Source organism: Bombus bifarius, unplaced genomic scaffold, assembly GCF_011952205.1.
Source record: "Bombus bifarius isolate JDL3187 unplaced genomic scaffold, Bbif_JDL3187 scf7180000008233, whole genome shotgun sequence".
Lineage (NCBI taxonomy): Eukaryota > Metazoa > Arthropoda > Insecta > Hymenoptera > Apidae > Bombus > Bombus bifarius.
The window spans coordinates 269,145-286,162 of NW_022884528.1; the positions used below are offsets into that span (position 1 = coordinate 269,145).

At 26.1% G+C, this 17,018-nt stretch overlaps 5 protein-coding genes across 7 annotated transcripts in view; 3 read left to right on the top strand and 2 right to left on the bottom strand.

The window, feature by feature from the left end:
- LOC117211441 (nuclear nucleic acid-binding protein C1D-like) lies at window positions 1-843 on the bottom strand. Of its 2 annotated transcripts, none has more exons than XM_033455303.1 (3): window positions 768-843; window positions 374-593; window positions 1-274 (listed from the first exon to the last, which is right to left on the bottom strand). In XM_033455303.1, the coding sequence occupies exons 2-3, from the start codon at window positions 585-587 to the stop codon at window positions 102-104; spliced, it is 387 nt and encodes a 128-aa protein (XP_033311194.1). In that variant the 5' UTR covers window positions 588-593; window positions 768-843; the 3' UTR covers window positions 1-101. The 2 variants fall into 2 exon arrangements, with proteins under 2 accessions (XP_033311194.1, XP_033311193.1); XM_033455302.1 differs by having other exon boundaries at window positions 374-655; window positions 768-786.
- A 329-nt stretch (window positions 844-1,172) lies between these two features.
- On the top strand, window positions 1,173-4,572 carry LOC117211439 (coiled-coil domain-containing protein 6). The gene is made up of 7 exons (XM_033455298.1): window positions 1,173-1,267; window positions 1,339-1,618; window positions 2,368-2,908; window positions 3,458-3,593; window positions 3,658-3,785; window positions 3,914-4,008; window positions 4,139-4,572. Exons 2-7 carry the CDS (start codon window positions 1,397-1,399, stop codon window positions 4,292-4,294), a joined length of 1,278 nt encoding a protein of 425 aa, XP_033311189.1. The 5' UTR covers window positions 1,173-1,267; window positions 1,339-1,396; the 3' UTR covers window positions 4,295-4,572.
- Window positions 4,573-6,736: 2,164 nt separating this feature from the next.
- LOC117211440 (tail-anchored protein insertion receptor WRB-like) lies at window positions 6,737-8,184 on the bottom strand. Of its 2 annotated transcripts, XM_033455301.1 has the most exons (5): window positions 8,166-8,184; window positions 7,810-8,021; window positions 7,572-7,737; window positions 7,255-7,322; window positions 6,737-7,192 (listed from the first exon to the last, which is right to left on the bottom strand). In XM_033455301.1, the coding sequence occupies exons 2-5, from the start codon at window positions 7,876-7,878 to the stop codon at window positions 7,001-7,003; spliced, it is 495 nt and encodes a 164-aa protein (XP_033311192.1). In that variant the 5' UTR covers window positions 7,879-8,021; window positions 8,166-8,184; the 3' UTR covers window positions 6,737-7,000. The 2 variants fall into 2 exon arrangements, with proteins under 2 accessions (XP_033311192.1, XP_033311190.1); XM_033455299.1 differs by lacking the exon at window positions 8,166-8,184 and having other exon boundaries at window positions 7,810-8,139.
- Window positions 8,185-8,226: 42 nt separating this feature from the next.
- LOC117211437 (U3 small nucleolar RNA-associated protein 14 homolog A) lies at window positions 8,227-11,864 on the top strand. The gene is made up of 8 exons (XM_033455293.1): window positions 8,227-8,413; window positions 8,597-8,813; window positions 8,898-9,194; window positions 9,289-9,540; window positions 9,823-10,120; window positions 10,212-10,325; window positions 10,394-11,160; window positions 11,236-11,864. Exons 1-8 carry the CDS (start codon window positions 8,304-8,306, stop codon window positions 11,701-11,703), a joined length of 2,523 nt encoding a protein of 840 aa, XP_033311184.1. The 5' UTR covers window positions 8,227-8,303; the 3' UTR covers window positions 11,704-11,864.
- Window positions 11,865-12,862: 998 nt separating this feature from the next.
- The window catches only part of LOC117211448 (S-adenosylmethionine decarboxylase proenzyme), a 29,370-nt gene continuing 25,214 nt past the window's right edge, over window positions 12,863-17,018 (top strand). The window contains exon 1 of the mRNA XM_033455325.1: window positions 12,863-13,180. Coding sequence (XP_033311216.1) covers window positions 13,050-13,180 — 131 coding nt within the window. The 5' untranslated portion in view covers window positions 12,863-13,049. The remainder of the gene's footprint in view (window positions 13,181-17,018) is intronic.

Sequence of the window (17,018 nt, forward strand, 5' to 3'; positions counted from 1 at the left end):
ATAACATCATGTTTAATATATTTTTGTTTATACATTTAGGTCACTACTTAATTTATAAAACAAATTTATTTACACACAATATTACATCCATTATTTTCATATCATTTTTTTTTATTCTTTATTTCCCACAACCCATTCCTAACAAATCTTTGTGCTGCATCCTTGTTTACACGAGGCATAAATGTGTTCTTGTCATTAATTTGTTTTGCACGTGTCATAGACCTCTTTAAACGGTCATTTTCTGACTTTATTTGATGCTTTGCTGGGTCAATTCCTAATTAGATACATATAAAATGAATACAATAAAAATCATACAATAATTTATTTTATTTGAAATTATTGTACAATTATACTGCTTTTATTAGTACTTTACCTTCTGCACGCAAATACATCCAAAACACACTATTTAGGCAGTAAGACATCAATAGATTATACTGTATTTTATCTGTATCAGAAAGTTTTTCATATACTGCTGGATTTGTAGCATATTTAATTGTATCTTGAATTTTCGTCGTTGCATCACGGTATTGTTTAACTTTTGCAATAAGATCTATGTCATGCGATAGTTCTTCAAAATCTGCATCCATATTTATCTAAGGAGGTTATAATTTTTCCTTATGTACATACACCATAAAAATTTTATAAGGTAAATAAACTATAACAAAAGTCAAGCTAAAAAATACTTATCCTTTATTCTCAGTCTCAAGCTAGATGTTTAACATGGTTAGAATTTCAAGTTATGCGATAATATCACGGATAATACTAACCTGACTCGCTTTATAATCATATACTTGTTACGATACATACACGTGTGTTGTACATACAGATATATATTACCTAGAATTCATATATTTATTATAAATCTTTTGTTAACTAGAATTGCGGTAGAAATAAGATAGTTAAATTGCCTATACACATTCAAAATTGTAATAGATATAAATTTAAATGTAATAAAAATATAATGAAATAATAATAAATATTTACTATAAATCTATATAGTTTATAATTGATTAATCACTTAGAGTTACAACAATTCCCTAACTTAATTTTCCTATTATTTAAAAGATTAGTATGTTATTTAAATATGCCAAGAATGTAACAAATAAATTCTTTAAGCTCTGGGGAATTACAGTTCCAAAATATACTTGACATCTTCTTTGCAAGTACATAATTCATGGAGAATCAAACAGCGAAACAGCTGATTCGTTTTACTGTAGAGCACATGTCGTGGTAGAACGTTATAATATTACGTTATTTTTCATGCAAAGTAATGAGGTTTTAACAAAAATCTAAATACTTGCGTCTTAAGAGAAACATATTATATGTATTTATTTGAAGGTGCGATGAAAAAGAAAGGATTGTAAGTTGTTTTTAAAGAAATTTTTGTCTAAGAAAAATGGCTGACCGTGATAGCGCATCTGAAAGCGACTCAAGCTCGATCGACGGAGGTCCGATAATGATGCCACCGTCTCCTGTAACTAGAGAACAACTTCAAAAAAGGATTGAGTCGTTACAACAGCATAATCGTGTTCTTAAAGTCGAGCTAGAAACATATAAATTAAGAGTAAAAGCGTTACAAGAAGAGAATCGTGGTCTTCGGCAAGCCTCTGTCATTATAGTAAGTTTCTTCTATATTTTTGCTAAATAAATAATGTCTATTAATTTGATAATTACATATGTTATTTAGTACAGAATATTTTTTGAAAATATATATTTTACTTTTGGATACTCAAAATATTTAATTTTAGGTTAAATTAGAAACATTTTCTCAATATAAACTGTTTTTTATATAGTATTATTTCATTTTATAATCTATTTTATGTAGTCATAATTTTTCATACATTCATTTTGTATGATTTTGTTCCAATCTTCTGTTTCTGTATAGTTTCTCATAATTTTTTGTATTCGATGTATTAAAATGCATATAAAATTTAAATCTATAAAATGATTTCAGCTTTATATAATTTTACTACTATAATAAAAATTAGATATAAAAGTCTTTTCTTAGAGTAAAATGATTTCTTGATTATAAAATAAACTACTTCTGCATTAAAAAAAGTTATAAATTATTTTTAATTTATGTATTTAAACAATATTTGTTGTTTTTATATTATTTATATTATTTGTTTGAAATCTAATAATTGGATAATAGAAGTAATATTTGCATAGTTAATACATTAACGAAATTGTTTATAAAATCATAATTACAAATATATTTTTCAAATTAGAGAGGTTTAAAATGAATTATTCAACTATTGAACTTCATAATAACTTTGTTATAGTTGATGGAATTTGATAACAATTTTCAATCTTTAATTATGCACATTTTCTATTGGCATTTTGATCTTTTTTTATTGGATATTATAGCAAGCTAAAGCTGAGCAGGAGGAGGAATTTATAAGTAATACGTTATTAAAAAAAATCCAAGCACTTAAGAAAGAGAAAGAAACATTGGCGCATCATTATGAACAAGAAGAAGAATGTTTAACTAATGATTTGTCAAGAAAATTGAATCAATTGCGCCAAGAAAAATGTCGATTAGAACAAACTTTAGAACAAGAACAAGAATGTCTTGTAAACAAATTAATGAGGAAAATAGAAAAACTTGAAGCTGAGACACTTGCGAAACAAAGTAATCTAGAGCAGTTGCGTAGAGAAAAAGTAGAACTGGAAAACACACTTGAACAGGAGCAAGAAGCATTAGTAAATAAATTATGGAAAAGAATGGATAAATTGGAAGCAGAGAAGCGAATGCTGCAAATAAAATTAGATCAACCTGTATCAGATCCTGCTTCACCAAGAGAAATCAATAATGGTGATACTGCTACTAGTTTAAGTGCACATATTCAAACTCTAAGGAGTGAAGTAGCCAGACTAAGACATACTTTGTTCATCTCACAACAAGAACGTAAGAATTTTTATCATATAATTAGATTTATTTGTAGTAACAAATATATTTTAAAATAAGTTTTTATAAATATAATATTTTTATTACATCTAGAATTACATAAATTAATTTGATTATTGGAAAGAAAAGTAAAAATAGTGACACGAAATAATTTGATTGATGTATTTATATTTTGTTATTAGCTTCACGTTTAATATAATATTATGCTGTAACAGCAATACTGTATTATAGATAATTAGAACCTTGCAATTCTCTTATACAGTGCTTAAGATATTAATAAATACAAAATTAGAAGTAGCAAACTAAAAAAAAAGAATTAAGAGAGAATAGAAAAGAAAGATTGTAATAGAATAATAATTGTAATTAAAGGAAATAATTCATAATATAAAGTAATTATGCATATATACATATTTGAAATGATAATAGATATCATATATGAAATCATTAAGTTTGTAATAATGTTGTGAATTAATTAGTAATACTAAAATCATTTAATTTTTTTGTTTTTGTTAACTAACATTGTTGGATCTGTTTGTATTTTTGTATTAGATACAGAGAAGATGCAACGATATGTAAACGAAGAGAAACAAATTCGTGAAGAAAATTTAAGACTTCAAAGAAAATTACAGCTGGAAGTAGAACGTCGCGAAGCTTTATGTAGACATCTTTCCGAGTCAGAGTCCAGGTAAATAATACTATATAGATTGTACAAATGTTTTAGTTTTATTACAAATTCATCTATTTGTTAGTTTGGAAATGGAAGAAGAACGGCACTACAATGAAATTGTGATGTCTGGTGGAAATATAAGAAATCGTACTGTTTCTAGCCCAGTGCCGTACAATCCTTCACCTAGTTCCTCTAGACCACTAAGTCCAGGTATAATATCCTTGTTTTATATAAAAATAAAGTAAATTTTCGACTTTTATGTTTCAATATTACGTGATCCCATATTTATTATTTGTATAAATTTATTTTATTAACATATCAATATTATTTGTGAATAGGTTCATCAACCAGAGAGGGATTCAACACAAATCGATGTTATGCTTGTGGTCAACCTACTACAATTCCATTTGCAAGTTCATCACCACCTTCCACTGTAAGTTACATTTTATAGTGGTTAATTAGTCAAATAATCAAATAGTACTAAGTAATGTATAAATGTAATTTATGTGTATGAAACATTTAAAAATGACATTAATCTGAAATATTATATTATATTGAAACAGGGTCACATTGTAACATCATCCAATAGACGCACATCAGATAGATTTATTAAACCTGCAATTCCACCAACTATTGTAAGTCCAAGTGGTCCGCCAATTGCCGCTAACACAGCTACAAACGCAACTAGCGGGTCACCAATGGATATTACTAAAACATAAGTCAGTTGAATTCATCTAATAACAAATATTTCATCGTGTATTCGTATAAAGTACTTTTTTGTTGATGCATTTTTGCTATGTGATTGTATGACATACTCAAAAGTTATTTTAAAAAGAGTTTCAGTTTTCAATATTTTAATCATTTCATTTTACAATCATAGTATAGCGCGCATGAATTAATTACAGAATATTCATAAAAATAAATAGTCTATAAATTGCTCTATACTTGATATCAAATCGCTTAAATCTTTCTTGAAACATAAAATAGTATTTATATAAAAAAAAAATATTAATATAAATCACATATGAAATTCTGAGCTGCTTCAAATAGACTAACAAAATGAAAATTAAAGGAAAAATCGCTCTTCTAATTTCCTTTGTGTGTATTTTATTATTATTATTAACTCAATGCTTCTTTTTTAAATCTTTGAAATAGTAATACAAGAGGAATATTTTTTAATTTAAGTACTTAGGTAATAGAAATAAATACTTCTGTAATGGTTACTATGTAACTTATTTAAATTTTAATATTTTTTTCTTATAATGTTAATTTTTTTGTAACATTATATGGCATAATATAATAGATAATAATATAATTTTGTTCAAGTTGCACAATCATAATTTCGTATGATTAATACTTATAATGAAACTAGAAGAGCGATAATATATTTAAAATTAATATGCCTTAAAAAATATGCAATTATGATTAAAAAAAGACAGTTAACGAAAAAAAAAAGAATAAATAAAGTTATAAAATGGAAACTTTTTAAATTCTTTTTTCCAAAGAATATTGGACTTTGTATTATTTTAAATATGATTGGTTTAATATTTTGTATACAATCACATAATGTGAGTATTTCATACGTAAGCATTTGTATGCTGTGTTTCAAATCGACGAAACTAATATTGTGAAATAACATCTACATGACATTGTTGCATTTAAATGCAATCATATTTAAAATGAAAAGATTATTATTATCAAATATGTTTCAAATATTTTATTGTGTTAGCAATGTTCCAAGTATTAATTGCATATTTCTATTTTTCAAATAATAATTATTTAATTCGATTTGTCAGACATGCCATTATTTCATGCATGTAATATTTGTTCCATTTTAAAACAATAATATATAAATATTGTTTTCTTTTTTTGACGATATTTGTGTGTTAGTCAAATATTAAATTAGTATATTTTGCTCTTTAATCACAAAATTTACCATTTTGTAACATATGTCATGTATAATATATTTTCAATTGATATTTATATGAATGTGATAAAGTAAAGCATAATAATCTTGTGCTACATTTTATAATAATTTGAACATTATTATTTACTATTGGTGCTCAAAATGTCACGAGATTTTTCAATTTGTTATTAACAATATGTTATGGACAACATTTTTGTTCTTTGTCCAGTAATAAAGTAAAAGATATACAATTCAGCTTTTTAGTTTAAAAAAAGGGAAAAAAAAGAAAAAAGGAAAAAAAGAAATAAATTTAGCCTTCGCATTATAGAATTTCTTCTATGATACAATTTATATGTGTAATATTTGGGTATCATATGTGTCGCAATGTTAAAGCATAAAATCATTAAAAAAGATGCAAATTGATATCAGAAAAGAAGTTAACTTAAAATCGTAAGAATACTGATGATTAAACGGTAAATATTTAACTATAGTAATAATAACAAAAATTAATACTTTTTTTAAGCTTTATAAAATAATGTTTCTTGAATACTCTACATATGAATAAAACGTTGCTACATTATATGGAATATAGATGTATTAATTGTCATATACATATAATGAAATTTTGTTAAAACAAGAAATTATTACTTATTAATAGTTATATACAGATATATTTCATTATTACATATTATGTACTTTACTTAAGCTTTCACGAAATACAGTCACTTTTTTGCTATTATTTTTGTAAAATTTATTGTTATCCTTATTTAAAATAAATACTATATTCATAATTTACTAAAATAGATTAAGGATTTACTATAGTATTCGGATTGTAAAATTTGTGGTTGGAATGTATCATTTCGGGAGTATTTTGAATCGCTAAAACCGAGAATACTGGTTATTTTCCGCGTATATGAATGATTTAAAAAATTTATCCTGATGAACATTTGTCTGACAAAGGGCAGAACTTTAGAAATCCACGTAAACAGTTGCTGTGAGACAACCGGAAAATAAAAGGTAACCTAAACCTAATTTACTACTTCAGATGCATACAGAGTAAGCCGTACAGTATTAAGAACACCAAATTTTAAAAAACGTTTCATCAAAATCCATGAGAACGCCAACAAGTTGATCGAAAATTTTTAGGCCTTATTTTCGTGAAAAACGAGCTTCATTTTCATCTTTAGCGACCTTAGAAATTTCTAAAAAGTAACATCCTAATCAAATATTTTACAGTCCCAACGCTATAATAGAATCTATTTTAAAATATGACATTTATTTAAATGTTTTAACAAACACGATATATTTAGTGAACATTGTACAATTATTCATACAGCACATTAAGGAAGAAGTAAAAATTGTATGTACATTTTTAAAGTTGTTTCTATCTATACATTGACAGCTTGAGAGCTAAATTGTTTGTCATGTATGCTTATGCACAGCGAATAATAATTTATGTGAAAAATTTTTATTTTGTCATCTTATAACATCTAATTTTTATATAGTACTACAGATGATATTATGTTATATCATTTCTTTTATAGGTAGCTACAACTAATCTTGCAATTATTAACCACATAAGCAAAGAAATTGAATCTTCATGATAACAAGGCCAGCTTAATAAACTTTGTATTGGCCATAGCATGCCTTTTGGCAAAATTATTACAGGTTTATTTCTGTATAGACACAGCAGAATCAACATTAATAAACCCTGAAAATATGTTATGAATTACTAAGTATGTTATATTATAATAAATATAAGCAAACACTTACGTTTAATATACGAAAACCATATGTTACAGATATTTGTACCTTCATTCTGGAAGACAGTCTTTCATTTGCTAAATAATAAGTACATTACGATTAAAAGTGTTTTATAAAATGAACTTGACAATAAATAGCGCAAACAAATGCAAAATTTATACAGAACAGAAATTCGATGAGATGTAACTATTTTTATTTGTTTTTGTATTCAAATAATTATAAATTAAAGATTTTTAATTGTTAACTTAAATTATTGCATAAAAAAATTATAAAATATAAATCTAATTTATTTCTTAATAATTGTATTAATTGTACCATTATTTTACCTTTTTCTTTTAATGTACTTTCTAATTTATTATATTTACGCTGAAGTTTTGCATATTTTGAAAATTCATCTACTATAGATATCCCAATCATTTCTTGCTTCAAATTAATTAAATCATTTCGTAATTCTATATCATGTTTGTTTACTGTATATAAACGAGATGTAATCTGCAAACGAATGACAATTTACAACAAATGTAATTAACAAATGTAATATGTAAACAATGTCCAGATACTTACATATTTTATTAAAGATGGGAAAATATATTCTAAAAGGCAACTTACAGTTGATATTATAAGTAAATTCATTTTATATTTTCAATAGGATAAATTTCATATTTCGCAATATATTTTATCGGATATTAATCAAAATATAGCGTAAAATGTTATTTCTCGACTTTTAATGAAAGAGGCTTTAGAGGTTATAACATTTTCCAATTGCTTATGTCAACCTAAACATATGAAAAGATAAGTACTTAATAGATGGTCAGCACACGCTCGTGGGACAGCATAATTATACTAGGGAATTGACTGCAAGTTCTAAAGTTTTTTCTGGTTGGTATGTTAGCTAGAGTATTAATATATTATTGGTTTACCATTGTAACAGCACATAGTAGTATAAAGAAATAATGTCTTATTTCTACCTATATATATAATCTCTGTTTCTTTTATGAACACACACAATCTACACATATGATGCTTCGTAAAGAGTAAAGCATGCGGTGTGGTTAAATATGGATTTGTCGACAAATTATTTGGAAGATTTAGATGATACCGATAAAGATGTATCAGAGTCTCATAATAAACTTCTTGAAGCTGTATCACAGCTTGATAAAGGCCAAAGGTATGCATTTATGAATAAAGTTAATATATAATAATTATAATACATAATTTCTATTATTTTTGATGGAAAAAGATATATGAAGGTATAAAAAAATAAGTATTTTATATTAATATAAATATAATACAATATAAAATGAGATAACATTTAATACATTTCTGAAATATGTCCTTAAATTTTTCATAGAGTAAAAAAGGCAGAACGAAGTGAACCTACGTTAGAAGTATCAGAATTTCATTTGGTAAAAAGTGGAGTATCTGATCAAGATGCGGTTCATGTATACGATTTAGCTAGAACTTTAGGGAAAAAAGGTCATCATCATGAAATTATCAGAAATTTACAAGCTATAAGGAAAAAAGTTCAAGTTTTACCAAAACCATTGGAAAAACCAGCAGCAGACAGGGTAAGAACTACTTTATTATGTCAAATATTCATAAATAATATGTATATAACTGTTTAAATATAGTTATTGTTATTTATATTTTAGATAAAGAGAATAGTTGGTTTTAAAAATACAAAACAAGAATTAAAAAAATGGAACGCTGTAATAACAAGGAACAGGACAGCAGAATCGCTTCATTTTCCTTTAAATCAGTCATCAATGCAATTTGAGCCATCTACGGAATTTGTTAAAAGATTTAGACTTCAATCAGATTTAGAGAAAGAACTTGCTGCACTAGAACCACAGAAAGAGAACCTTGAACAAAAACATGATGAATTTTCTTTAACATTGAAGGAAGTTATTATGAAAAGAAAAGAAGCTGCTAGAATCAGAGCACAACAGGTTTGTGCTAGAGTACTAAAGTGCTAATGTTAAAATAATTTAGCTATTGTTTATATGTAGTACATATATTTAATTCTTCTTTCTTTTTTTTTAGTCTTATAGAGAAGCAAAGGCTCATCGCCAAAATAAAATTAAAAGTAAAAAATTTCATCGTATTCAAAGAAAAGAAAAAATAAAATTGCAATTGAGAGAGTTTGAAGAATTGCAGAAAACTAATCCAGAAGCTGCATTGGAAAAACTTGAACAACTAGATAGAACTAGAGCAGAAGAGCGAATGACACTAAGGCATAAAAATACAGGGAAGTGGGCTAAATCTAAGCAAATTATGGCAAAATATGATAAAGAAGTAAGTATAGCATATACTGTAAAACTGTTAATTAGTTAATATACATAGAATAGAATAGTGTATTTAAAAAGATTAAATATTAATTGATTTTGGATTTAACACAATGTTGATATAACTATCTTTTATTGTTTATTAAATAATAATATAATTGTAAATATTTATTTTCTTAAAATTATTGAGGACAAACTATATGTTTTTGTGAATATTATCTTTTATATATATAAAAATGTATTTTTTCTTCAATATAATATAGTATTAATAACTTACTCTTAATGTTATTAGGCTCGACAAGAACTTGCACAACAATTATCAGTTGGTCGAGAATTAACTCAGAAATTAAGAAAATCAAATGATAGTGAAGAAGAAGATGCAGGTGATGATACATTTGTACAAAAGCCTTTAGTTAATGATAAAGAAAATCCTTGGGTAGGGAATATCAAAACTGAATCAGAAATCAATGAATTTGTTAAAAGTTATCGTAAATATTGGGATGATCAAAATAAGAAGTTAGAAAATAAATTAGAAAATAAACAAACGGATAATTCATTAAAGGATACACAACCTAATGGTATTTTAAATGGTATGTTTACAAATGTGATAGTATTATCAATAATATAAGTGATAGAATTATCAAAAATCTGTATTTTTTATTATTAAAATCTATTACACAGGCAAAGATACTGACGTTGGTATAGACTTTCCTGAAACTCGAAACAATGAAAAGATACAAGAAGTTGTAAATTTTAGTGAGCAGACGATTTCATTAGCAGATACTAGTTTGAAAGGTATGTTTGCAGATGTAATTCTAATAAGTAGAAGCTACAAATTTTATTAATGAATATTTCTTTTTCAGATAACAATAGTAATAATAAGCAATCACTTGAAATTGACAGTCACAATGAAAATTTAACAATAACAGAATTTAATGTTGAAAATACAATGAATAATTCACATAACAAAATTACACAAAAGAGCATATTAGATAGCAATAAAAAATCTAATAAAATAAATTCAAATAACGTTATAGCCACATCTAGTTGGATAGTGGAATCTATAGAAAATACTAATGTGGAAAGCGTCATTAATTCTTTGACATCTAATATAACAAATAGTGAAAAAATAACTAAAATATTTGATTTTATGGAAGAAAAGATTCAAGATCAGATTAAATTGAAACTTGAACGTGTTACTCAGAATTATGACAAAGTAAAAGTTAAGAAGAAAAGAAAATCTAGAAACATTGAATTTGAAGAAGATAATTTCGATGGCCTTGAAATGCAAGAGAAAAAACAAAAACCTACTTTAGATTTAGGTTTAGATGAAAGTGTTGACAAAAATAATTCAGAAGCGGATACTGCATTAGAAAAAGTTAAAAAAATAAGACATGATAACACTTTATCTATAGATAAATCAAATACTTCTTCTAAAGCAGAAATAGATCCAAATAAATACATAAACGTGAAACCTAAGCATCTACATACAGATGTCCCAAATGATATTACCGGAGGTAATGATGTTTTAGATGACAGTGAAGATGAAGAAAAAAAACGTAATGTAGTAAGTGAAGCATTTGCAGATGATGATGTCATAGAAGAGTTTAGGAGAGAAAAAGAAGAAGAGGTAAGTTAAAAAAATTGATATTATGGTATTTTATCCAGAATCTTCCATAAATTATAATATCAAATCTATGTACAGGTGAAAAAGTGTCAACCTCAGGATATCGATTTAACTTTACCTGGATGGGGAAGTTGGGGTGGAAAAAATATTAAAATTTCAGGACGCAAAAAGAGACGTTTTATTTTAAAGGTACCTAAAGATTTACCTCGAAAAGATGAAAATAAAGATGATGTGATAATATTTGAAGAAGATAATCCTAAAATAAAGGAACATCAGGTTAATGAATTGCCATATCCATTTTCAAGCGTTAATGATTATGAAGCTAGCATCAGAATGCCAATTGGAAGAAATTTTGTGTCTGAAAATTCTCACAGAAAACTAATTGATCCCCCTATTAAAACAAGTATGGGGAGGATTATTGAACCAATGACTGAAGATGTTTTAGTTAAAGCAGGTGATAAAAGGAATCGAAAATTTATTCCTAAGAAAATAAATAAAAAAAAGAAGATAAGACAAATAAAAACAAATAAACAAACAATAAAATAAATCAGAAAAAATTATATTGTAAAAAAATCTTTCAAACAGAATCATTCTTTTTAAAATGTGTAGTATAAAATGTATGTAATATAATAATTTTATATTTCCTCCTTTTGCCTATTATTGATTGTTGGTCAGTTAAATGAACAAATAAATAAGTTGGATAAATAAAATTAGATATTGATAATGAAATATATACAGTGTAAAATGAATTTTTATTACATTTTACAATCAAGCGGAATTTATATAAAAAACAGTTATCGGACTATATAATTCTTAAAATTAATAGAATTAGAAATTATTAATATATTTTATTTTTTGTGAAATACTTGCACTTTTATATATACACTATCATACATAAGTATTTGGACATTTTAAAATTATTGCAAATATATAAAATGCACTTCAAATAAAGCTTTCTAATCTAATTTTTATCTGTGATCTTATCTCAAGCATAGTTAATAGATATTGGTAATAGTTAGTATTAATTAGCATAAATTAAAAAGCAGTAATTGAAGGTGAAAATTGCTTCTAAGGAAATATTTAATTTAAATGACTTTAAATGTATCTATTCAATCTTGAGAACCTAAATCGATTGAAATATGTCCCTCTAATCACATTCTAAAAGTTTATATAAATTTTGTATTTATTAATGATAGATACAATACTTGATTGATGCAGGTATATGTATGCCTTTTTTAGTTTCAATTTAGCAGAATATATAATATAGAATATACATAATATAGATATAATATATAATATACATAATATAGAATATTGAATCCCAATTATGGCAAGAAATAAAGAATTAACAGTAGAGAAACGTTCTTCTATCATAATGTTGAAAGTTTAATAAAAATATCAATGTTTTGACTGGACTGTATTAAGTATCGAAATACTTATCGCAGTGTTTATATAAGTAAAAGTGTAATACATATATATATGTAATATATATATATAATATATAATAAATTCAAATTTTATGTGTTGCAAATAGAAGAATGAATAGAGATATATTTTAAATATAATCGGTTGATGCGCATGCGCCAAAAAGTAGTTTGTGATTGGCAGAACGGTGGATATACGCATCCAATAGAGATAGTAGGTAAGAAAGAGCATCGTACAAAGGAGTAGGAAAAAGATGGGAACTACCATATTGCGCACGCAAACGAGAGTGAGAGAGATAGAAACCACCGCCAATATGATTACTCGATCACTTGTTCTCAGTAGTAAAGCAAAGTTCGGTGAGACTGTTCGTTTATCATACATTTGGAGCGAAACACAAACTCAAGAAGGAAATTTTGTTTGTTTTCACATATATCGTAGTTGTGAATAAAATTTTGTGCCTCCAAAGGATGGCAGCCACCAAAAACAACAGCACCGATAGTGTGCAATTTTTCGAAGGAGTGGAGAAACTCCTTGAGATTTGGTTCACAAGCAGCAGCAGCATAAACAGAAAGCAGGGCGATCTTAGGCAGATTCCTCAGTGAGTTGAAACATGCTATCTCTCTCATTTTTAATCAACTGTTTCCTCTAGTCGTAGTAATCTTTTAAATTTAATCATATAATTTTATGTAAAATTTCATCGTAACTTATTATATTCCACGTAATATCAATTTTGTATAATACGGTTTAATAAAAATATTCAAATTTTTAGTTATATTCGAACGTCAATTTATTTACGAAAGCGTAATGCCATTCGAGGTATTATAAATATTAAAAATTGATCAATGACATATAATTTTATTTGAAATAAATGTTTTGATAAAATAAAACCGGCCTGGCAACCATGACCATATCGCCGGTACTTTGTGATATAGTGTTCTGGTCATAATCGTTAGTACGCTTAACCTAACACTCATTTGAGAATTAGTTTCTCACGTGTGTTAATATTTTGGACAGGAAAATAGAAAACTATTAATTTATAACATTTCTTCTTTTACTTTCTTTGACTTTGATTAAATTGTTGAATATCGCAGTCGGTGTTTGACTTAAAAAAAATGATTTTGTTGGAGAAATATTCGGCGCACTACATTGAATACATTGAATTTTACAGTAGTATATATATGTCGTGTTTTTTGGCGAAGATCGATGCGCCCACCTTCTCTTCTCGTTCCAGTAATACCGACCGCTTAAAGCGAGGCTACGAGACTCTGATATGTATATACATCGCTTTATCTCCTTATTTTAAATTGAATATAAATAGACATAAGCACCGATGCGATTTTCCTTTTTTCTGGTACTTTACTAGCATTTAGAGTAAATCATTGGTTGAAAAAAACGCTAATTTGAAGGTGTCAATGTTTACGTTGACCATAAACATTTTCTTAACTTTTTAAATCGAATATAAATTAATGTAACACATAATGACATAAGCTTTTTTCAACATTAATGCAGAATATACAAATCATGTACAACAATTAGTATAGGTAGATAATCGAAAATTGTGGTACTATCATATTATTACAGGAAATTGTAATATTTTAAAGTATAATTAAAATTTAATCTAGGGAAGAATTATATTGCTTGATATATAGTATTATTATGTAATTTGTAATACATGTCTATTGTCTTAGAATATATTGCATGATAGTGATTTATTTAATTAAATAATTTAGTGAACATGCGATGATAGGCTTGATGGGGTGGTATCTACTGGTTGATCAATTTTTAACAGGAAATAAATGCAACTTACATGAAGAAGTATGATAATTAGAATATTATTCTTAATAGTAATTGTATTATTTTTTACTTTTTATTTTTTACTTTGTTAACATTTTATTAGTACTTTTGAGAAACGCACGTTATATAGTTATTTACAATACATTTGTATAATTTATGTAATATTTGTATATAAATATATTTTCACTTAATTGAGAATCAAACTATATCAAATAAATATTATCAAAATATTTCAAATTTTCAATTTAATAAACCGTGTATAAGAAGAAATAGACAGAAATTGCAGGAATATGAAATGTTATTATCAATTTCGAAACTTATGCAATAATTGCATTTTTGTATTACTTAACGTGTAAATTATAAAAAATTTCATATTGTATGTATAAATTCTATTAAATAATTGATAAATGTTTTATAACATAAAATATAATAGTTATCCTTTTATTGATAATCGTGAATATAAATATAATACTCACATTCATTACGCACGTTTTGTATATAGTTATTCTATATCTACATGAGAAGAGTTTACAGCTATGCACAGACAGTATGAGACAGACCCGCAAGGCTGCCTCACCTCATATGTAGCTACCTCGCTCGAGTTACCTCGTGCTGTACCGTAGACGTAGAACGTAGAGTGCGTAACGCAGGGTGAGTAGCAGTTACGTTTTAGACAAAGTCGTTTCAACACACGTTCAAACGAAGGAACTGTGAGGCACCTTTGATCTCACCAAAAAACCAACCATCGTTTGCTTGTTCCGAGGCAGCCTCGCCGTAAGATACATTTCGGTACGAGGCAGGTACTTAAACGCCTCGCACTGTATGTACATAGCTTAAGAGACTTATATTTTGCATTCAATGAGAAGCTACTATGAAAGCCTTTAACAGAAAAATATCTCAAGTTAATTATTATCACTTTGTAAAAAAATAGTATAAAAAATATGTGAAAATAGTTTATACATGAAAAAAGAAATGAATGTTGCAAAAAAAAGAGTAAAACGCTCTAGCGTAAGTAGCACATACAAGCGCAGTAGCGTAATACAAAGTGAATGTTATTTAATTTATATAATTTATATATAAATAATATATAAAATATACATTATTTTACGAGGAAATGAAAGTGGAAGGAGTATTTGTTAGGACGTTACAGCAACACTCGGCAGCATTATAATTTCCTCAGAGAGAAAATAAAACTAATTATTTATAACTTTAACTTTATGTTGTTATAAAAGTTTAAATATTAATATAATCTAAATTTCCAAATAAATTTTGATCGAAATAATAAATTAAAAAGAAACTAATATTTTATTGGTAAATTGTGTAGTAAAAACTTCAATGTTTGTTTATTTTATATTCGATGAACTCGTACTTGCTGTTATATCTATAAATTAGAAAATTAAACATTTATCTATTTTTTGTATTTCGAAATGTTTGAAAAGCATAAAAGTGTCAGATTTTGAAGTTCTGTGTAATAAATTTTATGTTTGTAGAAATATATCGTCATTATTGACGTTATATTCTTTTAAATTATTTTTCTACTTATTTTTTCTAGTGTTGTTTTCTAGTTTATCTTTTCCCAATACATGTATTTGTTCGATAATCTGTATTAATTCTGCAAGTACAATAATGTAATTATTATTATTATAACTATTATTGTTATTTTTATTATTTAATTATTAATTTTAATTTCTAATATTTGTATCTACGTTAGCAAACATTGCTTCTTGACGACTACTGTATTTATTAATATCACATTAATTTTCGACGTGCTTTACTACATGATTTTACACTTATATGAAATATTAAAGGATTTCGTTATACACGTTATATATTTATCTCTTGTAGTAATGCATAAGAACACAAGGCAGTAGAACAACTATAAATTTTTATAATTAGACGAACTAAACGTGTTGGCAAGCACAAACGGAAAATATGCAGAAGCGTATATTACAGTACAGTATATGCAGAGCGTTTTACTCTTTGTTCCTTGTTTTGCATACGAAATCTTTCATTTCGTACTTACAAATTGTTACAAAGAATATTACAGTTTTAATTTCCTCAAATTTGCTGTAAATAAAGTAAATTATGGAAAGCTTTTTACTTCGTCAGGAAGACAATTAATTTCTCAAAATTAATTATCTCTTTATTTGTTTCATCTTAACATTTTAATATTCGAACGTTTCTATTATCGCCACATTTCACACAACAACATTCATAAATATGTATATTGAAACATATTAAGTAAATAAAATAAGATTAAGAGGGAGATATATGTCTTTGAAAACAGGAACAGATTTAAGAAAACAAATATAAGTAAATTTGAAGTTAAACGAATAGTCATATATAGAAATATACCTTGCTTCCACATTCAGTAAAATGCAACATCATCAACATTCAGTTACTTCAATTACTTTACTTTACATTTTGTAACAAAATAAAAATTTGTAACATCTGTAACATTTTATAGCGGATTAAATAAATAGTTTATTTTAAATATTATCCAAGCTCCATGCTATTCATATTCGCTTGTTAAATGCAATGTTTGATATCATTTTTCACTTTGATTTAATAATAAAACGTTTATCTCAAATATACACATGTATGGATATACAAAAATCCAAAAATATACGTTGTACTGTAAT